This window comes from Hippoglossus hippoglossus, chromosome 8 (genome assembly GCF_009819705.1).
Source record: "Hippoglossus hippoglossus isolate fHipHip1 chromosome 8, fHipHip1.pri, whole genome shotgun sequence".
Classification (NCBI taxonomy): Eukaryota; Metazoa; Chordata; class Actinopteri; order Pleuronectiformes; family Pleuronectidae; genus Hippoglossus; species Hippoglossus hippoglossus.
The window spans coordinates 14,946,682-14,971,057 of NC_047158.1; the positions used below are offsets into that span (position 1 = coordinate 14,946,682).

At 44.3% G+C, this 24,376-nt stretch overlaps 2 protein-coding genes across 9 annotated transcripts in view; one reads left to right on the plus strand and one right to left on the minus strand.

Moving 5' to 3' along the window:
• The window catches only part of camsap3 (calmodulin regulated spectrin-associated protein family, member 3), a 23,214-nt gene extending 13,853 nt beyond the window's left edge, over positions 1–9,361 (plus strand). Inside the window, exons 3-18 of one of the 8 annotated variants that reach the window (XM_034593762.1) lie at positions 720–860; positions 1,047–1,130; positions 1,486–1,518; positions 2,306–2,444; positions 2,959–3,098; positions 3,190–3,274; positions 3,377–3,419; positions 3,512–3,567; positions 3,852–3,924; positions 4,005–6,087; positions 6,189–6,313; positions 6,459–6,751; positions 6,869–6,962; positions 7,336–7,454; positions 7,562–7,680; positions 7,773–9,361. In XM_034593762.1, the coding sequence (XP_034449653.1) occupies positions 720–860; positions 1,047–1,130; positions 1,486–1,518; positions 2,306–2,444; positions 2,959–3,098; positions 3,190–3,274; positions 3,377–3,419; positions 3,512–3,567; positions 3,852–3,924; positions 4,005–6,087; positions 6,189–6,313; positions 6,459–6,751; positions 6,869–6,962; positions 7,336–7,454; positions 7,562–7,680; positions 7,773–8,072 (3,927 nt within the window). In that variant the 3' untranslated portion in view covers positions 8,073–9,361. Of the gene's footprint in view, positions 1–719; positions 861–1,046; positions 1,131–1,485; positions 1,519–2,305; positions 2,445–2,958; positions 3,099–3,189; positions 3,275–3,376; positions 3,420–3,511; positions 3,568–3,851; positions 3,925–3,998; positions 6,088–6,188; positions 6,314–6,458; positions 6,752–6,868; positions 6,963–7,335; positions 7,455–7,561; positions 7,681–7,772 lie in introns of all 8 variants that reach the window. The other 7 variants (XM_034593764.1, XM_034593765.1, XM_034593767.1 and 4 more) reach the window with 7 other exon arrangements.
• An 822-nt stretch (positions 9,362–10,183) lies between these two features.
• On the minus strand, positions 10,184–14,657 carry nr5a5 (nuclear receptor subfamily 5, group A, member 5). Its single transcript, XM_034593812.1, has 7 exons — positions 14,419–14,657; positions 12,824–12,939; positions 12,564–12,705; positions 11,496–12,250; positions 11,257–11,376; positions 11,000–11,147; positions 10,184–10,807 (listed from the first exon to the last, which is right to left on the minus strand). The coding sequence occupies exons 1-7, from the start codon at positions 14,516–14,518 to the stop codon at positions 10,560–10,562; spliced, it is 1,629 nt and encodes a 542-aa protein (XP_034449703.1). The 5' UTR covers positions 14,519–14,657; the 3' UTR covers positions 10,184–10,559.
• Positions 14,658–24,376: the final 9,719 nt, after the last annotated feature.

Below are 24,376 nucleotides of genomic sequence, written 5' to 3' on the forward strand. Positions count from 1 at the left end.
CTCTGGCCATTAGAGAGAACACAGTAATGGTCTCACGTCTCAAGTATGAGGAAAAATCTGCTGGATAAAAGTGCTTGGGAATAGAGAATATATGTAAGCAAGAGGTTTTGACTGATTGTTTATGTGTGGGCAAAAGAAGTGTATATGTAGTTGGACCGTTTTACAGCATTTTCTCTGTCTGGAAAAACACAAACACCAGAGGAGCAGAAAGCACATGGAACACTGAGAATGCAGTTTTTTCTTTTGCTTCCCGGTGATCTAGTTACAACACCTCATTTTCTCCCACAGTCTCCTACACATGAGTCATAAAGCAATGTTTCACTGCACAATAGAGACAGAGAAGGCAAATGAAGGGAGAACAGCTGAGGAATGACAGTGCAGGAACACGCATGTTAGCACATTACAGGTCCACTGCCTCTTTTAATGATTTAATGATTGTACAAACATAGGTCCAAAGTTCACCGACATCCACTCGTGTGCGTTTGCTCGCTGAGAACTCTTGTTTGTGTTTCCGCTGACTCACGTGGCGTCTGGTGACCTCTAGAGGATGCTGCTGGTAACTATCAGTCGTGGTACAACAGTAAGAGGTGATCTGCAGTGAGCCGGAGAAATGTCAGCGTGCAGCATTATTGTGTTAGCTCTAATTGATTTATGTTGTTATGCTCTCTGGCCCCAGCTCTGACTCTTCCTCTTCTTTTTCCTCCATGCTATTGGTGCAGAGCGCCCACCTTGCCGTGATGGACGCCCTGATGACAGCGGGAGCCATGGAGACGGTGGCTGCGGTGAAGACGTGTGGTTCGGCCGAGTTGCTGGGCGGAGCTGCCAGCTGGGAGGAGGCTCTGCTTCATTGGGTTAACGGGGTAAAGAGCCGGCCAGAGAGGAACACATCTTTATTGCATCCTGTCAGAAATTGTTCATACTTATTTAGCTGTCTGTTGTACAAGATACAATGTCACGTTAGCCATTTTATAAACATGACACAAAGTACAGATCCTTCACCTAAGTGTACTAACTATATATATATTTTTTTCTTACCGTATCCTCAGTTAAATCAGAAGCTGAGAGAACTTACAGAAGGACCCCAGAATGACTCGTCTCAGGCTACAGAGCCCCAACCTCTTCAACCCTCTGTGAGTTTTACATTACACATCCAGTGTATTTCTATCTCTTGTCACACATCATTATATCCAAACACACCCTTTGACATGATGTATTCAGTGTTACATAAAAGTGTCTCTCTATTAAGCCTATATTGTTGGTTTTGCTGCACTTTCAGGCCCAGGAGTGGTTGACACAATAAATACAGTGCAGCGTCACTGCTTTGTCAACAAGGTTGTGTTGTCATGGCAAGAAATTAGCATCATCTCAAACCCTTTCTCTCCTTTTGTCTAGTTCTTCTTCTGTAGGCGTAATACCTCTTGTTGTGCTCCTGTTCTCCACCTCCCTGTCTTTCTCTTTTTCCTATCCCCTCCTCCTCTCTGACAGTGTCCCACTCGCTGGTACTGGAAACTTGTTCCTGTAAGTTCCCTCCTTTCCTCTGCTCCCTCCCCCTGTCCCTCCATCCTTCCAGTGTCTTCATCAAATTTATCAGCAAATATCTGATGGTCAGGTGTGTTTTTTTTTTTTCTCCATATGCTGGTGTGGGAATGCTAGTGTGCATCACATTCTATACGCTGCATTGAATTGCACGTCACAGCGTAAATGTCATAGGGCGGGGCATGGCAGGGGCGTGGAAGGCATTGTTTGTCGAAACATGAGTGGTGCATGAATCACAATTGGGACCCGAGCAGGCCTTGAAAGTGATCGATGTCTAACCGGTTCCTCTGGTTGTCTGTGACAGAGGTGTGTGTTTGTTGTGAAAAGCGACAGGGGTTAACAGAGACAGGATTCTTGTCGGCTCGTCCCTGCTGACCGTCTGTTTTTTTTTTGGTTTACCTCAGTTGTACTGGAGACGCCTTTTTTCTTTCTCTTTCTCTTGAGACCCTGACCTGTCCCACTTTTTCCTGACAAAACCCTCCTACATCCTGCCCTCCCCTTGAATTTATCATTTCTTCACCTAATCCGTCTCTTGTACATATTAGCATGACCGTTTTTTTGTCCTCTTTCTCACATGCAGTTATTAAAACATTTTCTGTATTAAAATGCATTTGGACTTAAGAGTATTGACCTGTGTTTTGAAAACACTGACTTTGATGGTGATGTTTAACGTTAACTACACGTAACAAATATTTCACTCATAAACCTTTTTAAGTAGTAGATTGTGTTGTTGATTTGCTGTTTTTTGCTTTTTTGTTGTTTTTTTTAGCTCCGCTACAGGAAGGATAAAATTCAGTCCAAACAAACGGCCATCTTTCCAGTGGTGAATGAAGTCAAAGACCTGTCCAGTGGTTGTGCCATTGCTGCTGTCATACATTACTATTGTCCTGGACTGCTAAGACTTGAAGGTACCAACAAACACTCTAACCACTAACCCTGACCCTACAGCCGTTTTCTGACATGAACTCCAGGCAAAGTCTGGATAATGTCCAAACCAAATTGTCCGGACATTATCTGGACTTTACCTGGAGTTCATGTATGAACATATGATCAATGGAGCAGGATATTGTCCAGGTCAGACGTGTTCACAACAACAGGAAACTCTCCAGAGGGTTTAGGTGAGGGGGGGTGTCTAGGTAGAGCAGGAGGCAGGACATGACGTATCAATTCAGTTGCTGAAGTCAGATGTTTTTGTTTACAGCAGAAAGACACCGGCGGAAAACACTCAAAAGTGTCTGTAGCTTGGACATTTGCGTTTTCAAATCCAGCCCATCCGGATCATTTTTGGAGAATATCCGGAGTTCAGTGCATGTCTGAAAGCAGCTTAGGAGTGAAAAGCTTTACTGTAGTTTACTTTACAACTTTGCTTTTGTACTGAAGTTATTATATCAGTTAATAAATGTTTGTTTTCCTCTCCCCAAGATGTTTGTATGAAGGATTCCATGTCTGTAGCAGACAGCCTGTACAACTTGCAGTTCATCCGTGAATTCTGTGACAGCTGTCTGAAGAGCTGCTGTCACTTGGCACTGGAGGACATGATGTACACCCCACAGGAGCTTCAGGTACTTCCGTTGACTGAATGACACACTCACAAAAAAATCCAGAGTACTGAGTTTTCTTAATACCTGATTTATTTTTGTGTGATTTTTGTAGGTCAACTGGCTGAGCTTCCTGGCAGAACTGCTTAGCTGGTTCGAAGTACGAAAGCCAGACTTTGTTCAGCCAATAAACACGTTGGGTAAGTGTCACTAATTATGTGGTGCTTTGTAAATCCTGTAACATCTTACAAGGAAGAGCATGACATGAGATTGTCTAATCGTAGGATTTATCTCTTTGTTAGATGGTTCCACACCAGTAACACCAAGTAGCTTGACTGGAAACAGGTACTGAAGCTCTCTTAATGTTCATTTGTTTTTTAAGTAGTCTGATAAATTCTTTGGATGCACTTGAACTTTATTTTTTCCCTGGCTTGCAGTACCTCCCCTTCTATCTTCAAGAAGCCTTTTCTCCCTATCTCCTGCCCCGCATCAGGTAAGATTAATACTGTCTTCTCATCATAACATCAAACTACAGACCTTTGTATGCGCTTATCATTTTCCAATCTGGTCACCTATTTTCCCCTCAATGCTTGTTTGTATTTTTCATGTTGCACGATACCCTTGTTTTCTTACTTTTATAAATATCTTAAACCTCTTGTACATATTTTTTTTACTTTTATTGTGCAGTTTGGTTGACATGTGCATCCATGTGTGTTGTGCCTCCCTGTGTTGTGTGCATGCCTTCACATGTTTGTGTGTGTGTCCCATTATACTCAGGATCTTTGACTCAGTCTACCTCAATGTCTCATATAGAAGGAATTGGAAAGACATGGAGCAAGAAACCTCTCAGGTTAGACCAATATATTCGGCAACACTGTCTTTCTTACTTTTTCGATTGGACTTGTACTGACATTTTTCTCTCTTTCTCAGCCGACCCTTGTCAGCAGTATCCTTTAGCATCCCTTTTGGCCTGGACAGTGATGTGGACATTGTGATGGGCGACCCCGTGATAACCCGCTCTGTGAGCTCAGATCAACTCAACCGAGCAGCCCAAAACATAATCCACGTACCCTACACCCCTCCTGAAGACATCAGCCATTTGCTTAACAAACCCTTGGGCCCCAGTGGCTCACAGAGAGCTTCCTGGGCCACACAGGCTCCTAGTATTCCACGGTTGGCAGAGCAGAATGGTCTTGCAGAGAGTGAAACAGGAGAGCTGCCTACCATCGAGGAGGCTCTCCAAATTATCCACAACGAGAGCAAGATGGAGCCTCGTTTACACCCGGATGGGGCTCCTGATGGCTTCTACCTCCACTCTCCTGATGACCCCGCTAGTTCGCGACACACCAGCAACATGAGCTGCTCCGCTCCTTCACGCTCAGGAATGATGTACCGGCCTACAGGAGAGTCCAGGGACTCCGCTCGCACCAGGAACACCTCCGAATGTTCACGAGATGATGACTCAGTCTTGAGAGACGGCAGTGTGGACTCAGATGCATCAGAAGACATGCCTAAGGCCCGGTCCACTCCCACCACACCAGCTGCTGGTGCTCACTCTGCTAGGAGCCATGGCAAAGAGGAGTCTGACAGCGGTGTCAAGTTGACCAGCTTTGCAGAGCGCAAAAAGAAGCAGATAATAGATTCTCCGAAAGCCAGGGACTCCTCTTCTCCTCAGATGACCACATGGGCACAAAAGACTGAGGAAAGCCCCAGCAAGAGCCCACAACTCAATAATGAGATGACTGAGCTGGGAGTTCGGCTTGAAGAAAAGCGCAGAGCTATCGAAGCCCAGAAGAAACGCATTGAGGCCATTTTTTCCAAGCACAGGCAAAGACTGGGTAAGAGTGCCTTTCTGCAGTTAAAGAAGGAGCAGGATGAGGGCGAGGGGGAAGGAGGGGATGGCAAGGTCAGCACCTCATCCACAAAAGAGGAACTCTCTCGCTTGAACTTGGAAGAAAGGCTAGCTCACATGGAGGAGGAACAGCGCCCCTCAGTGAAGGATGAGGGTAATGTCAAAGGGGGGCTTCAGCTCAACAAACCGTTAAGTCACTCCAAAGAAAAGGCAGGTACACCAGGAGAGAAGGGCTCTGGGACACCGGGTGAAAAAATGGTGGCTCCACTAGGGGACTATAACAATGCTGTGTCGAAGCTGACTGCAGCTCTCAGCTCCCTGCAAAGTGACATGCACCGACTTACAGAGCAGCAGAACCATCTCGTCAAGAAGAAAGCTGTGGGTTCCTGGGTTATTCCAGCCAGCCCTAAAACCTCCACCCCAGCCCATACCCCTGCACGCATGTCTCGAGAATCCAACCGAGATTTAAATTCAGCCTCCTCCTCTCCTTCTCCATCGCGTAAAATCACAAACCACGGCACTCCTCCTAAATCTCCTCATGTCCACCGTAGAGCCCAATCTGTGCCCCCTAAAAGCCCCAGACACCACCAAAACAGTCGTCCCTTGGACATTAAGGTCCCGACTGTGTCGAGAGTTCTTGTCACTCATCAAAACGTGGACCGCATCCCCCACCGTCGGCGAGTAAATCCCTGGCAGTCCCAAGTCCAGACTTCATCCTCATTCTCTATTGGGGACTCTGGCAGCCTAGATGACCTGCGCTCGTATGGACCAAGTCCAGTTCCCACGCCGACACTGACCCCTGTACCATTTCCTACCCCGACGCACCGTCCTGCCGCAGATGACACCCTGTCAGAGGTAGGCTCCAACGATGACCATAGCATATTTAGCATGGACCTGGACGCAGGGTCTTTGCATGGTCATGCAGCCAAGAAGGAGGGGCTTGGAGGTGGGGGCTGCAGCTCTGGTGCCCCATCAGAGTGCTCCTTTGAGAGTGATGCCCCTGCCGGGATGGTGAATGGCAAACGCAGCAGCCTGATTGAGATCCCGCTGTCTGCTCTGCAAGATGGGGATGAGGATGACCAACTACCTGACGCCTTTTCTGACACAATGAGTGACCAGACAGAACCAGAGACGAAAGGAGGGGTCGGTTTCTTTTTCAAGGTAGGTGACTAATCATTATTAATGAATGTCCCATTCTAAAAATTCAGTGTTTTGTAACTTCTCCACGTTAATGTTTTTTTTATTTTGGTCTTCATTATTAGGATGACATGAAGCGACCGGAGGACGAGATGGCCCAGCGAAGAGCAGCTTTGCTGGAGAAACAGCAGAAAAGAGCAGATGAGATGAAAAGGCGCAAACTGGAGCAGGAAAAAGAAAAAGAATTAAAGTGAGAATCATTTTCACTCAAACATCTGCACCCATAGCCAGATGAAGGCTGTAGCATTTTGTGTCTTTGTGAAATTAAATGTAACTTTATTTATTTATTGTTCAGGTTCATAAAGTGTGAATACATATATATTATTTACTTTCAGCAAGCCTCAGTGGATGATCATCGAGGGCTGGGGGAACAAGGGAGAGGACACACCACCGACCCCCGGCACCCCTACAGCATCACGCACCACACCAGTAGAGGGGACTCCCAAGCGCAGAGATGACTTCACTAGGCAGGAGTATGAACGGAGACACCAGCTGAAGATCATGGAAGACTTGGACAAGGTGCTGAGGCAGAAACCCACCACGGTTCGCGGGGTCAAGAAGCAGAGACCCAAGACTGTGTTCAGAGATGACTCCGGACTCTCTCACAGCCCTGCCAAGGGTTTCACGGGTAAATAGTTTGAACGTTCACTAACTGGTGTCTTTTATATGTCCGCTTTTTACACACACATGCTTTTGGCTTCTTAGTATAATTTCCCCTTTTTCCATCCTCTCTTCCCTCATCTAGGCACCAGGCTGAACAAAGTGTACTCCCACTCAACCATGAACCTGTCATCCATGGCGAATGACTCTGGAGGCCTGTCGATTAGGAAGTCTCCCAGGTAACCTGCACATTGAGAGGCTTGAGAGGAAGTAATGAGCCAAAAACAAGTCCCAAAGATATAAGCAAATTTACTATTAAAAAAAATGCTGAGCTCCATGATTATAAATTGTTTTCATTATATGAGACTAGACTTTTATTAATGAAAAATAACACATAATTATTGATAATTTTTTAATACACGTTTGTAAATATTTACAAACGTGCAAATAAAATATTGCCAGAATATCGAAGACAAAGTTTTCAATATTGTTAGTGAGTTTACTGTTTGTAGGATTGTATATCCATAGCTCTTTTGCTCAACCAATATAATACGGGCGTAGGCACACAGCCTCAAGGTCTAATAACGACTTATCTTTTGTGACTTCCTCTAGCCGTTCACACTCTCCTTCCCGGCTAATGTCACCAGGACGATCGATGGCTATGAATGGAGAGAGAGACTGGGAGAATGGCTCCACCATTTCCTCCCCTGCCTCAATCCCAGAATACACAGGTCAGTCATATGTTCCCAACGTCGAGTTTTGTTTTAAACTATAAAAATGACATCCAATGAACATGATTCTGTCGGGTACATGACATTTGGAAACTGTTATCCTGCAGGACCGAAGCTGTACAAGGAGCCTAGCTTTAAGTCCAACAAGTTCATCATCCATAATGCCATCACTCGCTGCTGCCTGGCCGGCAAGGTCAATGAACCACAGAAAAACAAGATTGTAGAGGTAAGCCAACAAAGAGGTCCACCCCAACTAGGCTATAAGTGACTGAGTTCTGGTCTCTGCTGCAGTTAACCGGTGTTTCTTTCTCTCTTCAGGATATGGAGAAAAGCACTGCCAATCATTTCCTCATCCTCTTCAGAGATTCCAGCTGCCAATTCAGAGCAGTTTACACCATGAACCCTGAAACAGAGGAGATGGTACGGCTCACTGGTATCGGCCCCCGCTTCATCTCACCCGAGATGGTTGAGTCCATTTACAAGTACAGCTCTGACCGCAAGCAGTTCACGGCCATCCCGTCCAAAACCATGTCCATGAGCGTCGACGCCTTCACCATCCCCGGTCACATTTGGCAAAAGCGCCCAGGAACTCCCAAAAAGCTTGGCACCCCCAAATAAAGACGATGCACAGAAAAGATGGGTGGAGATGTTATCATTCAGGGAACCCACTCCCAGCATGACTCCTATTGTCCTGTATTTTGGCCAGTGAGGCACTTGAGGTTGTTCAGTATACAGTTAGACTAACAACGGACAGCATGACTGAAATATCAACCTTGACCCCTACAGCAAAAACTCTACATGCCAAGAGAAAGAGCCAATCACTCACTCACTCACTCCTTCAGCCATTGTAGTTAAAATAGTTTCAAGAGCTTCTGATTGGCCCTCGATTGTAAAATGTAATCTTCTAATTCTGCCAGGACGAAGAATTATCTTCCTCTTGCACCCTGCCTCCCTATGACTTGCCTTATTCTGCCCCCAGAGTAATTTTTCACAACTCTTAGGTAAGAAAAAGAGGAGACGACCATACTGCCTTTGCCCGCTTAACAGTATTTTGGGCCGGAGTAGTCCCCCCCACTTCCCCTTCCCCTCTCGATTCTGCTTGCTTTTCCTTTTGCTGCCTTTTCTTCGAACCCACTCTCTCTCTCCAGTCGAATGAGTCAAGTGGCTCAGCTCCCTGTTCTGATCTCAGCTGAAAATGAACAGCAGGTAACACTGCTCTCATATGAATGTAGGGCACACACTAACCGCTCGATCCATTCAGGGGTATTTCTACCGATTGGTCAGGACGAGAAAGTACCACAGGGGGTGGTTCCTCTGTGGGCTGCGCTGGTGGTTGCTACTGTGGAATTTCACACCGAGAAACCACTTGTGCTCCTCAGTCTGTGCACTCCACTCCACTTCCACTCTCCTTCAGCTGTAGACATCTGGATGTTTTTTTTAATACTATTTTGACATGTTTTTGCTGGACAAATCACTTCAGCCATTGAGAGCTGAGAGAAGAATAAAATTCATGTGACTCGTTTCCTGTTAAATTGCTTTCTCATTCTCGACATGATGAATTGAAACGTCATCTGAGTCTATCTCGAGATACGATCCTGGAAAACATGAAGGAGGGCTTTATCGTGTTTACCATTACTTGGATACAGCTCTGTGTGAAAATGATAATCATTGCTAATTTAATATATACTGAATGCTGATTACTTTGATTTTTTTTTTTTTTGACAATGATTTGTAAAAAGTAAGTTGACCTTTGTAAGCTATGAATAAGCTAGCCTGCTGCTTGAGCATTAGTGAGATGGATGGTTGAGATGAGAAAAAGTGAATGAGAATGAATAGAAATTGTCAAACAGATGAAAATTGCTGAAACCTTTCGTCTAGGGATTAATAAACCCTTTAGGTCACTAGGAGTCTGTTTCCTATTATATGATTCCCTGTTTGTGTGTCTCGACATTGTTTTCTTAATGAAGGATAATTACAGACTGTAACAGCCCTCATCATCCCCACAATCTCTAGACTCCATGTATAACTGGGGGAATGTAAACGCCAAACTGTTTTGTTTTTACCAATATCACGGAGTGAAAGAAAACAATCGACTCTGCATCTGTTTTGTGATCAGGTCAAATTCACCATAGGATCTGTGGGAGTTTGGCTTCTTCTCTTCCTCTTCAGTCTTTAGCAGCTCCTGGAGCTGTCTGACTGCCTCGTGTGTTTGAGTGAGATGTGAAAAATGTGTTGAGCAGCATTAAGAAAAAGGTAAAGTAGATGATTGATTAAAAGTGTGCGTGGAGGAGTGCATATGAAATAAGTGGATGTTTGTATTTATGTATTTGTAAAGAGTAGTACATGGTAGTTAACACTATATTTTTTGATTCTGTGCAATTCTCCCCTAGAAATCCCCACATCACCCAGAGATGTATTTATTTGGTTTGCATTAGATGTTGCATTTGATGTTTAGTTTTCTGTTTCTACTTGTGTCTTTTTTTTGGTTAAGGTCTTAAGTCACTCATTCATTTCATGTAGGAGGTGGCATACCATTTTTCTTTCTTATGCGTTATCAAATTTGTCCCAGAACACTATGTATGTTCATTTCATAAACTTGACTATCCCTGCAACTGGACCAGACGAATAAAAATCCTTTTTGAATCATCGTCATCTTTTTCTTTTTTCATTCCCATGTTTTTTTTCACCCATTTGCATGCAGCATTGTTTGAACACATAGGCAACACAAATGCAGAACCAAATTTCTTTATTCAATAATGCACTTTTCTTTCTTGTTTGAACAGCTAAGCTCTTCCTTCTTACCGAAAACATCGTGATAGAACTTTGATCTGAACTCTCACAACAACCCTGGCCAATTCTTTATAAGGCAGTGTGGCTGTGGTAATACTGTTGATAATTTGAACTTGGGCAAAGCATGGCACAGGTTTAGTAAATATTCCCCCTCACTGCTGATCCTGGATGACGCATCACTTCTGCGACCGTCACCAAAAGTGCTGTTATAGAGAGCATACCTGTTTACTCTAGCAACAATCATCAATAGTAAAAAAGAAAGCACATTTGGAGCTGGAAAGCAGAAAATGAGGTACAAGCATTTACAGCACCACCTCAGTTGTGCTTGGTGTGAAGCATCTCTGTGAGGAGAGAGTTGCAGGGCAAGTCTCCCAGAAGATGGCGCTGGTACAAATACTCCTCGACCTGCAAGCTAATGCTTCGCACCTCAGGCAGGCGAAGCAACAGCTGGCCAAACTTATCCGAGTGTCCTGGATGACTTCGCTGCGTGTGCTCCATCAGGGTCCTGTTCACCCTCTCTTGAGTCTGCTCCACCTGCCTTCGACTCTGCACATGTTTCACATCTAGAGCACAGAGAAGATGTGTGTATATTCATCATAAACACATAAGACACACGTGCATGCATATTCAATGCTAACAGAAGCTGCAAGCATGACAGAAAAAGAGCAAACTAAAAGCTCACAAAGTCTCAAAACATCCAACATATACTGTTTATCGAGACGCTAATGACTTTTCTTTTAAAAGGGAAAGCTCACCGGGGTTGAATAGCACCAAGTACTTGAGACAGACAAACTCATGTCTGTCTAACTGGAGTGTCTTCAGTTTATAGACCAGGTCTTGGGTCCTGGATACCAGGCTACTCAGTATCACTCCTGCCTGAGATACGACGGTCAACACCTCAATCTGTATGAGAATGAGACGGAGGTAATAATCGTGTGGATTAGATGAACGACCACAATCCAAAGACATGTTAGATTATCATAAGGAGGCTGTTTTTCTGTGCCTGTTGTACCTGTTGTCCTGTGACCAGATATATGCATCCCTCTTTGCCATAGGCCACCTGTCTACAGAGGTGGTCCAGGACCAGCAACTCACTCCAGCAGCTCTGCAGCAGCGACATCTGGTCCTCCACCTACGTGAAGTATAAAAGGTTGACCTTCAAATTAGAGGACACAAACCTTTGACCTAAGTGCCATAGGACTCATCACACAGCTGATTTCTACTACTTGACATGACTTAATGGTTCGTCACCTTGAGCTCCTTGAAGAGTGCAGTGTTCCTGGCCCACTCCACAAGACCATGCATTGTCTGGTCGGCCATCTTGCACATGATGCTGAATGTATTTAGGCGGTCGTGTTTGCCTCGGCTGGCCTGTTCCCTCTGCAGGCTGGCCAGGACCTTGGCACACAACTGGCTCTCATCCTGCTCGCCCTCCAGGAGTTGGTTTAGGAAGTTGGTCGTAAGTGTGGCCGGCGGGGGAGTGTGGGTTTGGATGAGAGCTTGGGAGAGAGCGGTGTTCGAGCTCGGTGTGGAGCAGGGGGATGATGCTGGCGTGCCTCTTGGTGTGAAGGAACTGTTTGGGGTTGGGTGCAATGGATAATTCGAGGGAGCCGCGCTGCAGCCAAAAGCCATCTCTCCTTTCTCCTGGCCAAATCCAGGGAGAGTGCGGTGGTACAGTCCAGGACATGGCAGGGATGGAGGAGTGAGCCCCCTGTCTGCGTGCGTTGTGCAGTCCAGTGGCATGGACGCGCCCTGCTGCCCCATGCCCGAGGGATACACGTGGGATTGATGAAAAGCATCAGAGGACAACAAAGTGCTTGTGTGACTGCTCATCGGGTGAAGGTCATTTGCAGCTGAGGGCCAGTGTCTTTGTGCAGTTTCCATCTTAATCCTGTAGGGAGCGGTGTTTGCTCGGGAATCGACCCTTTGCTGCTTCATCTGCCTGTCCCGTCGATACAGAGGCCCAAATTTATTCCTGCCACCTCTCATACGATCTGCTCTTACAGCTGTTGACAGGACACGAAGCAAGTTAGAAAGTTTGACCACACATTATCGGACACTGCCTGAAATGATAATATGTCCCCTCCACTTTAAGAGCTCAGACTACCTCCACAAGACAACGTCATTATATGTAATCTAGGTCATTACAGGCACTACTTGCACTTGTTTATGACTCCTCAGATAAGTGATATGGAAGAAGACCATGCATGTCAGTGGAACAGAAGGCATGTCGCAATGAAGCAGAAGACCTGCCCTACTGCAGGAGTGTACACGTGTATGTTTCTGTGTGTGTGTGTGGGGGGGGGGGGGGGGGGGGACCTTCTCTCTTCATGCCCACTGCCAAACACTTCTGGAAGCGGCAGGAAGGACAACGTTTCCTCTGGGAAAGGTTCATGGGGCAGTTCTGTCGATCTGCACAGGTGTAATGCTTGTTATTCTGCACTGAGCGTTTGAAGAAGCCCTGCAGAGAGAGAGAAAGTTATAGGAAAATTGCACGTCACAATATAATACATGCATCATTATTATGGCTGGTGCTGTTAGGGGTTAGGGGTTAGACCATCCAAAACCCTGTGTCGTACCTTGCAGCTTTCACAAGTGAGCAGTCCATAGTGGTATCCTGACACTTTGTCCCCACAGATGGGACAGCTCTCCTCTGCCTCTGCTCTGCCGTGTGGCTCTGTCTTTAACTCCCGAGCTGGAGAACGACAGTTATCATTGAATCAAATGGACAACGCGACACAAGCTCCTGCTGCTTACAAACATGGCACAAGATGGTTGGCAGACTTCTCACTGTGTTATATTGCTTCCATTGGTAATAGTTATACAAACAATAAATAGTTAAGGGATTGTATTGATATAGTTGTTTTAAATAGCACAAATCCCATTCACCCATTCATTCATACATTCTATATTCAAAACATTTTTTATCACACACCATTCATTCACTGTCAGCACCGGTACATAGCTAGGGTCAATTTGGGGTCAGCAGCTTGTATCTGTGTCAAAAACCCTTCAGAATGCAGTCTGGAAGCGCCGGGGATCGAACCACCGAGCGTCTGGTTAGTGGACGTAGAGGCGCTGCTTGTGAAGAAGCAAGGCAGGCAACTGCTTGGGGCCCCCGGGCGATGAGGGGGGCCCCCCCGAGGGCTGACAAACTTTTCTCCACAGCAGTGTCTCATAATGTGGCTAGTGACTACCCCCCCCCCTCAAACAACAAATGGAGTATTCGCAATAACATCTCAGTACAGACCTCCCTATAGGGGCCACATGTCATTCCTGTCAGAACTACAGTTCTGTACCATTGAACGTGAAAGTAAAGGAAAATGAAGAGGAGTAATCCATCTTGAAGTGAAAAAAGAAAGAGAAAACCAGATGATGAGAAAAAAAGGAAACAAGACAGTGGTAAGTGAAGCAGATAATGAAAATTAGGTTTAACAGTATAACTGAATGCCGCCATTAGCATTTACTAATGGGAGAGACACTTGAATTTACGCTAGCGTTGGATTTATGGCGTTTATTCGTTGACCTTTTTATTATGTCTTTATTGTTCTTTATATTTAGAAAATTTGAAGGTTTTAATGTTCTTTGTTTTTCTTTTCTTTTTATTTGTAATTAAACAACATTTCACCTCCTACCTTTCGTTGGTGTAATGTTAGTTATAACATAATGTTGACGAGCGCTGTTTGAGGGGCACTCCAGTTTTGTACTCGTGCAGGTGATATTTCAAGTCAGCCATTAAGAGGATCGATATCTAACACACACCCTCAGATTGGAGTGCCAGCTGTTTGTCTGCTCTGCCGCTGACATGGAAATGTGTCATCTCCTGATGTTTATTGCTCAGGTGTTGAGAGCAGCACCGTCCCTCTGTTGCAGACTGTGCCTTATCTCTCTGCTTGATTTCCTTGACTATGATAGCAGATATGACCCTTACATAATTCTGAGATATCAGAGGCTGTGATAGGAACCAGTCTTCTAAATGAAAGTCTGTAGCACGACATTTTAATTCTTTTTTTTCTTTCTGGATTTTCATGCGGAGGTGATAACTGTCTTTTTCGTATCAGTACATGACACAGATTTCCAGACACTCCAACTTTCGAAAACAGGACATCTAAAACACCAATGCCTTTCTAACCCTGTACAAGTTCAACCAAGTGGACATCCATCCTGCACTCACATGTTGATGATCCCTCTGAATTGAACTCATTGTCCGGGTAGCTGCCAGGGTGGTGGACAAGAGGCTGGGGCAGCTGTGGGTGATAACCTGCTAGGTCCATTCCGGCAGGTGGGTCTTGAACTCCACAGTTAGTCCAGGCTGATCTTCATAGTTGCAGAGATCAGGAGACCAGACAGACGCCGCGGCCACGACAGAGAGAGGCCAACAGGCAGGCTGAGCAGCCCCGGTGGACTGATGGTCGTTTGAGGCCCACGGTGGACTTCGATCTGTAGTGAGCGTCATAAAACCTCTCCTGACTGGCACTCCTATACAGATTGTCAGTCAGTGGGTAAGCCAGCCAACCAACCAGTCCCTCCATGGGTCAGATAGCCACCTGCTGGATTCTCACTGTAGTGAAGTCGCTCACAAGTGATCAGAGATGAGGCACCTAACTGCGTACAACTTGTTTGTAAAGGGTTACAGGCCAAAATGTTTATTAAATCTTTAGCAATTGCTTATATGTTTTGAACTGATCATTATTTCAAAACTCAACTCGGTTACAGTACTTTCCAATGTTCATTCATGCATGAACTCACTGAGCATCAGCTGAAAGGCAGATTGTCCACTTTATTAAGTACTTCAGGAAAGGTCAATAGATTCTGAAAAAACTTGATTTAGTCGATGTAACGCCGGGTGGTTATACTGTTCCACATTCTCAGCGCCTGAGATGATAAGGAGCCGTTCAACAGCCCAAATGGCACAGACGTCTTTAATGGAGCTCACAATGACGTCAAAGTCCGAGGGAGGCCAGTTCAAGGGTGGATGGTTATGACACCTGCACATTAGATTGTAACTGATTTCGACATCCAACAATAAAATAGTCCCCCTACTTTTGTAACCAGATGATTCGCTTATGTAAAATCTGCATGAAATAAAGCATATTTAAAGCTCCCTGTTGCATATCAAAGAAAAAGCCAAAAGTGCTGGTAAAATACAGAGCAGTGCAATTCTGCCCCTTGTTGAATTAAGTACGGCCATCTAGTGGTATTAAATAGTATTGCTCTAAACTGGCGTGAGAATAGCTTGTTTTTTGCAGGCCTCAAACTAAACCAGCTGATTATCTCCACCAATGAGGTCATGTTTTCCTATGTTTCCTCTTCTAGTTTTCAATATTTAATATGTTATATTGGTCGAAAGAGAAGGGTCAATCAAGACGAACAGCAAGAAATCCCAGTGAAAAGGTGACTTTATTGAATATAACAAAAAAACACAACAGGTTAAAACCTTCATCCCATCTAACGGAGGGTGTATTTATTTAATTCAAAATCTAAATCTGGGCTTTCATCAGAGGCTTCATCAGATGATGCAATATAACTTGTGGACATTGAGTAGAAGTCCAGCTGCAACATCTGGACAGGCAGGCGACTAGCCCATTTCCTCACTGCTGGAACTATCAAACACATTGGATCTTGACGACATGGCCCGCGCAACAAACCACATCTCATTGAGCGAGGTAGTCACCGTACTGCAAGGAACAAATACACACACACACACACATGCAGACAAAAAAATCATCACCTAATACTCAAGCCTATTAACTTTTCTCATATTATTGTCTTTCTGATTATCACTGAGAAAATGATTTGGATTTGTTTACCTGTTATACACAGCAGCATAGAAGTAGTTTTGCACGTGTCCCAAACCAAGTAGGTCGAGAATAGCGGACAGATTGATTGCTGTTGTGGTGTTGTCAGACATGGCTGTCATCATTCCACTGTACCTCTTTGCGAACACTGTCATGTTGGGCATGCCATGGATGGACACCTGCAAGTCAACTCTCATTAACTGCCAGTGCTTTTGGTCGACATCACAGAATCAGATCAAACACGATCAAGGATAATTATGGCCAAATGATTGTTGATGTGTTTTTTATGTTTACCATATCATCCAGGGGATTGGGGGGGTTTGTCTGATATTCAGCTGGCAGCAAGAAACTGATCATAGAGGCAGCAGTTTCCGAAGAAATGTTGAAAGGTATTCTCAAAAGAATAGGAAATTTCATTTCCATTGTCGTTCCTAAAGGAAGACAGTAAGAGAGCACATCAAGTTGTTTTTTTTTAAATGTCACAAATTTGGATAATAAAGCAAACTCAAAAAAACTCAAAAAAAAGCACAAGAAAACATAAACCAAAGTATCTCTGATCACAACTAAGTACAGTAATTATAATGTCACTTTAAAGCACTTTTGATTTGATATAATTCCACTAATGGGAAAAGTTAGCTCACTTAAATCTTACATTTTCTTTATTTTTGTTCACAGATCTCTCTTGAAAAATAAATCTTGATCTCAATGAGACTACCTGTTTATGAAAGCTATTAAATAAAACATGAATAAATAGATTGCACATACGAACCATTGCTGTTGGCACCACTGAAGTATTCACTTAGTAGTTTGAATGAATCCATTGTTGTAAAGTCCATGGAGAAGGACGTCTCATTAGCTGAAGCCCACATCACAGATCCATAGTTTCGTTCCTGATGGACACGAGCAAACATGGAGGAGAGGGTTTTTATTTAGAAGTTTCTGGCACCTGAAATGTGAAAATGTTTCTCGCTTGTTCAGAGACACTCACCTCAAAATCCCCAGTCTGAGACATCAGATCATACGGCAGAGACTGCTGAGAGGAGTTCCTGTGAAATAATAACATTATTATAATGGTACTGGTGCAGACAATAGCAATAATTACCTGTGCCAGGCTCTGAGTAAAAATGTGATTAATATTTTCCATCTCTTATTTATCCATCAGTTTACTTCATTAGCTGATCAGTGAAGTTTGAGTAACACACAACGCATGCATTCAAACATCGCTTGCCTTAACTCGACAATTACATCCAGTCTACATTATATACCATGTTTTTAGCCTAAATGACTGTTACCGGAAGTAGCACTTTGTGCGTCCCCTTGGGCGAGAGCTTGTGTGCAGTGTGCGCAGTGTGCGCAGTGTGTGCAGTGTGCGCAGTGTGCGCAGTGTGTGCAGTGTGTGCGAGGCTCGCCAACTCACTACCTGTCTTTAAATCACGCATTAAAACATCTTTTTATAGGAGAGCATTTTTAACTTGTGATTTGTAACCCTGGTGCTACTGTGTTATATTAATACCCAACCGGTCGAGGCAGATGGCCGCCCACATTGAGTCTGGTTCTGCTGAAGGTTTCTTCCAGTTAATGAGGGAGTTTTTTCTCTCCACAGTCGCCAAAGTGCTTCTCATTGTGGGAGCTGTTGGGTTTCTCTCTAAATTTAAAAGTCTCGACCTTAATATGTTATGATTTGGCTTAAAAATGTAACCTTTTATTTGTATTCCTTCATTTGTTGCCATGGATTTTATGAAGTACTTTGTCACCCTGTTTAGATATATGCTATTCAAATAAAGTTATTACTATTATATTATTAAATCTCAAAACAACTTTTTTCACTCTGAAACTTTGGTTGACTACAGAAATCTGCTAAAAGGGGAATAAATGCCGGTTTCTTACCCAACTCCGGCCTCAGCTGTCAGCACCAGGAAGCAAACGAGGCCTGAAAGAAGCATCCTGGGACACACACAGAGAGAATGTTTTCATTCAGACTTAACAAGCTGACTTTGCTCATCCAGTGAAAAAAGAACAGTTCAAGCTCAATTCATGCAGACAGAAATGTCTATTTACTGATTTCTATCTAAGACGATCTGAAAAGTAAAACTGTACTTACATCATGTTGTGTGTTGAGGGTTGTTTTCCTTGCATTCAAAAGACTGTCTCTTTGCAGCCTGGTCCTCCTGCTTTTAAAAGGAAAACTGGCCACTCCCTCAACCAATAACCTAAACAACACTATAGACTGTAAAGACAGTATAAGATGCCTGTGGTAAAACCAAATTAGGAACAAGACAAAATGGGGGGGGCTTAAATAACAAACAGAGAAGAGTTCAAATAAGATTTAATTTTGACTATCCTGTTAAACAAACTACAACAAATATTGTGTTAAACCCTCAATACAAACAGTACAAATATTTCAAATTACTTTTATAATAAACCTTAAATTTCACATTTCCAGAGAGACAAAAGATTTGTTTTCATTTATAGCCACAGGAAACACCATGAAGGATGTACTCTGCACAATCTAATATAAGCTTTGTAACATTTGAAATTCTACTCTAAGAACATACTTCTGCACATTGAATATAATATTACCACTGAGTACTGCCTTCTTAAAGGACTCCATTATGAACACTTAACAACAGCAGCAAAGAATGTTTAAGCGCAGTAAGCTTTTACATTACTTTTCTTTTTGGTGAAGTTTGGCAGTTTCCCTTTGTTTGCTGCATTTAAGCTGAGCTACTATTTAATTAATATCCTGGGGCAGTGTGTTCAAGCCCCGGGCCAATGCAAACTCAAATTTAGCTTGTTACTGAGGCAATAACAATTTATAAAAAAAGAAAAGAAAAAAGAATATATATATATAGTAGGTATACTTGAGTCACAACCAGGTACTCAAATGCTTGCAGCAACAAGTGAAACAATGAGAACTGCTACCAATGCCTTGCCATCCAAATGTCGAGCGCAGTTCAAAGGACAGTCCTATCACATATTGTCACTACCACCCTACGACCACACCTGATACTTTGGTCTAACACCCTGCGCGTCGTCTACTTCGTAGAATTGACAGTACCCTGGGAAGACGCTGTTGATGAAGTGAATGAGAGGAAAAGGATACGGTATTCAGACATGCAATTTCAGGCAGAGCAACGTGGTTGGAAAGCAAGTTTGCCCTGTGGAGATTGGCTGCAGGGTTTTCCTAGCAGCATCCACCTGCATCAGGTTGCTCAAAGATCTGGGGATCCGCAGACAAGCCCTGTGCCAGACCATAAAAGAAACATCACACACTGCAGAACAATGCAGCCAATGGCTCTGCATCAGGAGGAAAGATCCCAACTCGGCCCCAAGATGCTAGGGACATGCACCCAGGTCTGATCAACCTGCGGTGGCCCTGCCTTAGGAGAGGGTGTCTTGTGATTAAAAGTCTGAGGCACCTGATGATGCTAAGGTACACAACTGAAGACGTGTCCCTAACATCACCTGGTGGTCACTAACATACGCTAACATCAACTGGTGGTATAGGCATTAATTTGTGCGGTAAAACATACAAGGGATATTCTCCATCTTGTCCTATGTTCTAAGAAAGGACAGTGTTTAGTTTAAAAAGTCATAGAGGTAATGATGTCTGATCTACTGAGCAGGCCACATGGCTTTCATAGTACTGACATACAAGCCAGTAGCCAGTCAGATTTACCTTTAGCCTCAGCTCACCCTCTAGTTCAACTGAGGTCACGTCCCTAACATCCGCTGGCGGCTGGTAACACCTGCTATCATCTACTGTTGGTTGGTATGTTAAATTTTGCAGAAGCCCTTAAAACGTACATCGGATATTCACCATCTAGTCCAGTGGTGTCAAACTCAATCACAGAGAGGGCCAAAATCAAAAACTGGGACTACGTCGAGGGCCAAACAGGTTCAACATTTATTAAACAGGATAGACAGGATATTGGATAAAGTGCAGAAAGAAAACATATTCAGGCAGGGTACATTCTACTTTCATGTACATGTGCCAGAGCCAGATGTTTGGCATCTTTTCTTGGCTGCCAGTTCATTAATGTTTGGGGTTCAGGCTCTGTGCTGTGGAAACCCTCAAGATGGAGTGAAGGTGTGCATCAGTGAGACGACTCGTGTGTGGGGTTTTGTTCATCTTCATCACAGAGAAAAGCGTGTGGGTGAACTTGATGGGGCAGGCACTGGGATCTCTGGAACGCTGGAAAAACTATTTAATAACACCAAATACTCTGCAAGTGAGGAGGGGCGCTTGCTCCGTGTGCGTCTAGCCGGGCAATGCACACCGTGGCTTGTTCAATGGAGCCCGTGCACTCCACCTGGCTTTCTGGCCGGAGCGAGATGGAGAGAGAAAGACGGACAGAAAAAGAGAGAGAGACAAGCCTGAGAGACATGTCAGATCTAGTCCTATATTCTAAAAGGCCACTTACCGGTCGGGAGCCTCAGGTTGTTGACAAGAGCATGGCGTCACTTTGTAAGTGTTTGCTAGTGCTCCTGGCTGCTGGGACAAGTTGTCAGAGTGGTTGGTCAAATGTAAAGGTATTAGTGTGACTCATACTACTCGTATGAAGACTCAGAGGATAAAGACAAAGGAGTCTTTCGTTGGAGTCTTCGGGGGAGGCTGAGGGGGAGGCAGAGCATAAAGCTGCTGTCTCTTTTTATTTTAATATGTGTATACTTTCTGTGCGCATTACTACTCGTAGATACTATAGGCCTTGCACTCGTTCACACCAATACCGTAACCTTTCCTCTCTTATCTATCCCACCCGTTCCACACATACCCAACATCTTGTCACAGGGGGCCTATGGAACTGCCAGTCAGCTACCCGCAAGACAGACTTCATCTCTGGCTTTGCTACACAGCAATCGCTTGACTTCCTTGCTCTCACTGAGACTTGGATCACACCGGACAACACATCCACCCCAGCTGCTCTCTCCTCTGCCTTTTCTTTCACCCACACACCCAGACCCACTGGTAGGGGTGGTGGTACAGGTTTACTCATCTCCCGCAAATGCCACTATGTGAGCATCAGAAAGGAAATGGCGGAAATCTAAACACCCGGACGACCTGCTCACTTATCAGTCTCTTCTCTCCTCTTTCTCTGCCTCTATTTCCACAGCCAAAAGCTCTTTTTACCTAACTAGAATTCAATCCTCATTTTCTAACCCCAAAAAACTCTTCTCCATCTTTTCCAACCTCCTTTACCCCCCAGTCCACCTCCTCCTTCCTCCCTTCTACCAAGCCACTTTGTCAACTACTTTACAAAAAAGATAGATGACATACGCTCCTCATTTTCTAATCCTCCTTCTATAACTACACTTCCATCAACTTCATCTTCATCCCCTTCGCTTTCTTCTTTCACCCCCCTGTCTCCCAATCAAGTTCTTACCTTGGTAACCTCCGCCCGCCCGACCACCTGCCCCCTTGACCCCATCCCATCTCACATTCTCCAGTCTATCGCTCCTGACCGTCTTCCTTTTCTCACCCATCTTATCAACACTTCCCTGTCAACTGGCTGTTTCCCTAACTCTCTGAAGGAGGCAAGAGTAAATCCTCTCCTGAAAAAAACCACCCTCGACCCGTCTGATGTAAATAACTACAGACCTGTCTCTCTTCTTCCCTTTGTTTCCAAAACTCTTGAGCGCGCTATCTTTAATCAACTCTCCTCTTATCTTAACCACAATAACCTTCTTGACCCTCACCAGTCTGGTTTCAAGGCAGGCCACTCAACTGAGACGGCCCTCCTTGCTGTCTCTGAGCAACTTCACACTGCTAGTGCAGCCTCTCTCTCCTCTGTCCTTATCTTTCTAGACCTCTCTGCTGCATTTGACACAGTGAACCACCAGATCCTTACTTCCTCCCTTCAGGACCTGGGTGTCTCAGGCTCTGCTCTCTCCCTGCTCTCATCCTACCTCAACGACCGCACTTATCGGGTAACTTGGAGAGGATCTGTGTCGGAACCTTGTCCTCTCACTACTGGGGTCCCTCAAGGTTCCGTCCTGGGTCCCCTCCTCTTCTCTCTGTACACCAACTCTCTCGGCTCTGTCATTCACTCACATGGCTTTTCCTACCATAGCTATGCTGATGACACCCAACTAATCCTCTCTTTTCCCGAATCTGAAACACAGGTAGCAGCACGAATCTCTGCCTGTCTGACTGACATCTCTCAGTGGATGTCTGCACACCACCTGAAAATTAACCTTGACAAGACTGAACTACTTTTCCTTCCAGGGAAAGACTCTCCCACCCATGACCTGACTATTAACTTTGACAACTCCGTGTTAACCCCCACTCAGACTGCTAGGAACCTGGGTGTGACACTCGACAGCCAACTCTCCCTTACTGCCAACATTACTGTAACAACACGTTCCTGTCGATTCATGCTGTACAACATCAGGAGAATATGCCACCTTCTCACTCAGAAGGCGGTGCAGGTTCTGGTCCAGGCCCTGGTCATCTCACGCCTAGACTATTGTAACTCCCTCCTGGCAGGTCTACCTGCTAGTGCCATCCGACCTCTGCAGCTCATTCAGAATGCAGCAGCTCGACTGGTTTTTAACCTACCTAAATTCACTCACACTACTCCACTCCTCCGCTCCCTTCACTGGTTACCGGTGGCTGCCCGCATCCGTTTCAAAACATTAGTACTTGCGTACCGTGCTGCGAACGGATCGGGTCCAGTCTACATCCAGGACATGGTCAAACGTTACACCCCAGCCCATTCACTCCGCTCTGCTTCGGCCAATCGGCTTGTTGCTCCCTCACTGCGAGCTAAACACTCATCAAAATCACGACTGTTTGCTGTCCTGGCTCCTAAATGGTGGAATGAGCTCCCCATTGACATCCGGACATCAGAAAGTTTACACATCTTCCGCCGCAAACTAAAAACACACCTCTTCCGACTATACCTTGAATAACATTTTTAAAACTAACAATTTAGTAGCACTTAAAATGGCACTTACTTATAGCACTTTGTAGTTTTGCTTTTTTGAAGAAATTGTACTTTCTCTATTCTTGTTGTTCTGGGTTTGTACCCTCATGGTTGAATGCACTTATTGTAAGTCGCTTTGGATAAAAGCGTCAGCTAAATGAAATGTAATGTAATACTGAGAGGTAACATTTTGGTACGAATGTTAAAGCTATATGTTTTAGTAGTTGGTATTACCTATGTGCTTTGTTTTCAAAAATCAAGGCTAAGGAACCTTTTTGCTATCAATAGCCACATCATTAAAGATCCTCAGAGGGCCACACTTAATTACTGAACCCATATATCACAGTAACTTCTCAAATGCTTTGGCTGAAACTACATCTGTTCGGTAAACATCTGATGTCAGATGACAGTGATGATGATGCAACAGGTTTGGGTCAGTCAGTCGTTAGCAGAAGTGAGAGAGTCTTTTCGAGAGAAATAGTAAAGATCTACCATCAGTGGTATGTTGCCCCAAACAGGGAAGCAAACTTCAGTGTGTCTCCCCCTCAAGTGAAAAACAGCAGGATGCACACATAGACCAGAGGGGGGTTGTTGTAATTATTTTGGATCTTGTCGTTGCTTTGTGGCTCAATGATTTCATGTTGTGGGTCGTCAACAGTAACAGTTTAACAAACTTAAATTTTCATGTTTTGAAGCCTCTCACCACCAAGGAATTTTGTCACATTTTGATTATTGTCACATTTTGCTTTAATCAGGGACGGGCCGTACACAGTGAGTCATCAACTTCAACTTTCACGTGTTTTAATACAAGTTAAATAGCCCCAGGAAAAACCCTGAAGGATGTACTCACTGTATATGATAAATTAGTCATCCTGTGCTTACAATTCTTTTGTGCGTGCATTCTGCTGCACCTGATTATAGTATTACCACAAACTACTGTGCATAAAGTCAAATGTATTGTTTCATAAAATGCAACAAAGACACCGTCTATTTAAGCTACATGAGGGATTCATTGCTGTTTGGTAGTCTCAAAAAGTCTTGAACCACTTTCCATGAAATATTTTGGAGGGGTGGAGCGTGCCCAAAGGAAGATCCCATTACATTTTTCAGGATTAACAAGCACATCCAGGATTTTTTTTCACTTTCTTTAACATGGCGAGAGAGGGCGTTAGCCTTCGCAGAGCTCCTTGAAATTTTATGGAATTATGGGACATGTCTCAATAAAGTTGCATATACATTTGGTAGCAGATCCAGATAAATAGGTTCATCCAGTATTTTTTTCCCCACCTTCTTTAACATGGTGATATAGGGCGGACGTATGCTCTTCTAGTTTTCAATATTTAATATGTTATATTGGTCGAAAGAGAAGGGTCAATCAAGACAAACAGCAAGAAATCCCAGTGAAAAG

Coding starts and splice junctions, on each gene's coding strand:
- nr5a5 (XM_034593812.1), bottom strand. CDS start 14,518: ATGGACCTAGCAGGTTATCACCCACAGCTGCCCCAGCCTCTTGTCCAC. Junction 11,148..11,256: donor ATCTGGTCACAGGACAACAG/GTACAACAGGCA, acceptor ATTCTCATACAG/ATTGAGGTGTTGACCGTCGT. Junction 10,808..10,999: donor CTTGGTGCTATTCAACCCCG/GTGAGCTTTCCC, acceptor TCTGTGCTCTAG/ATGTGAAACATGTGCAGAGT.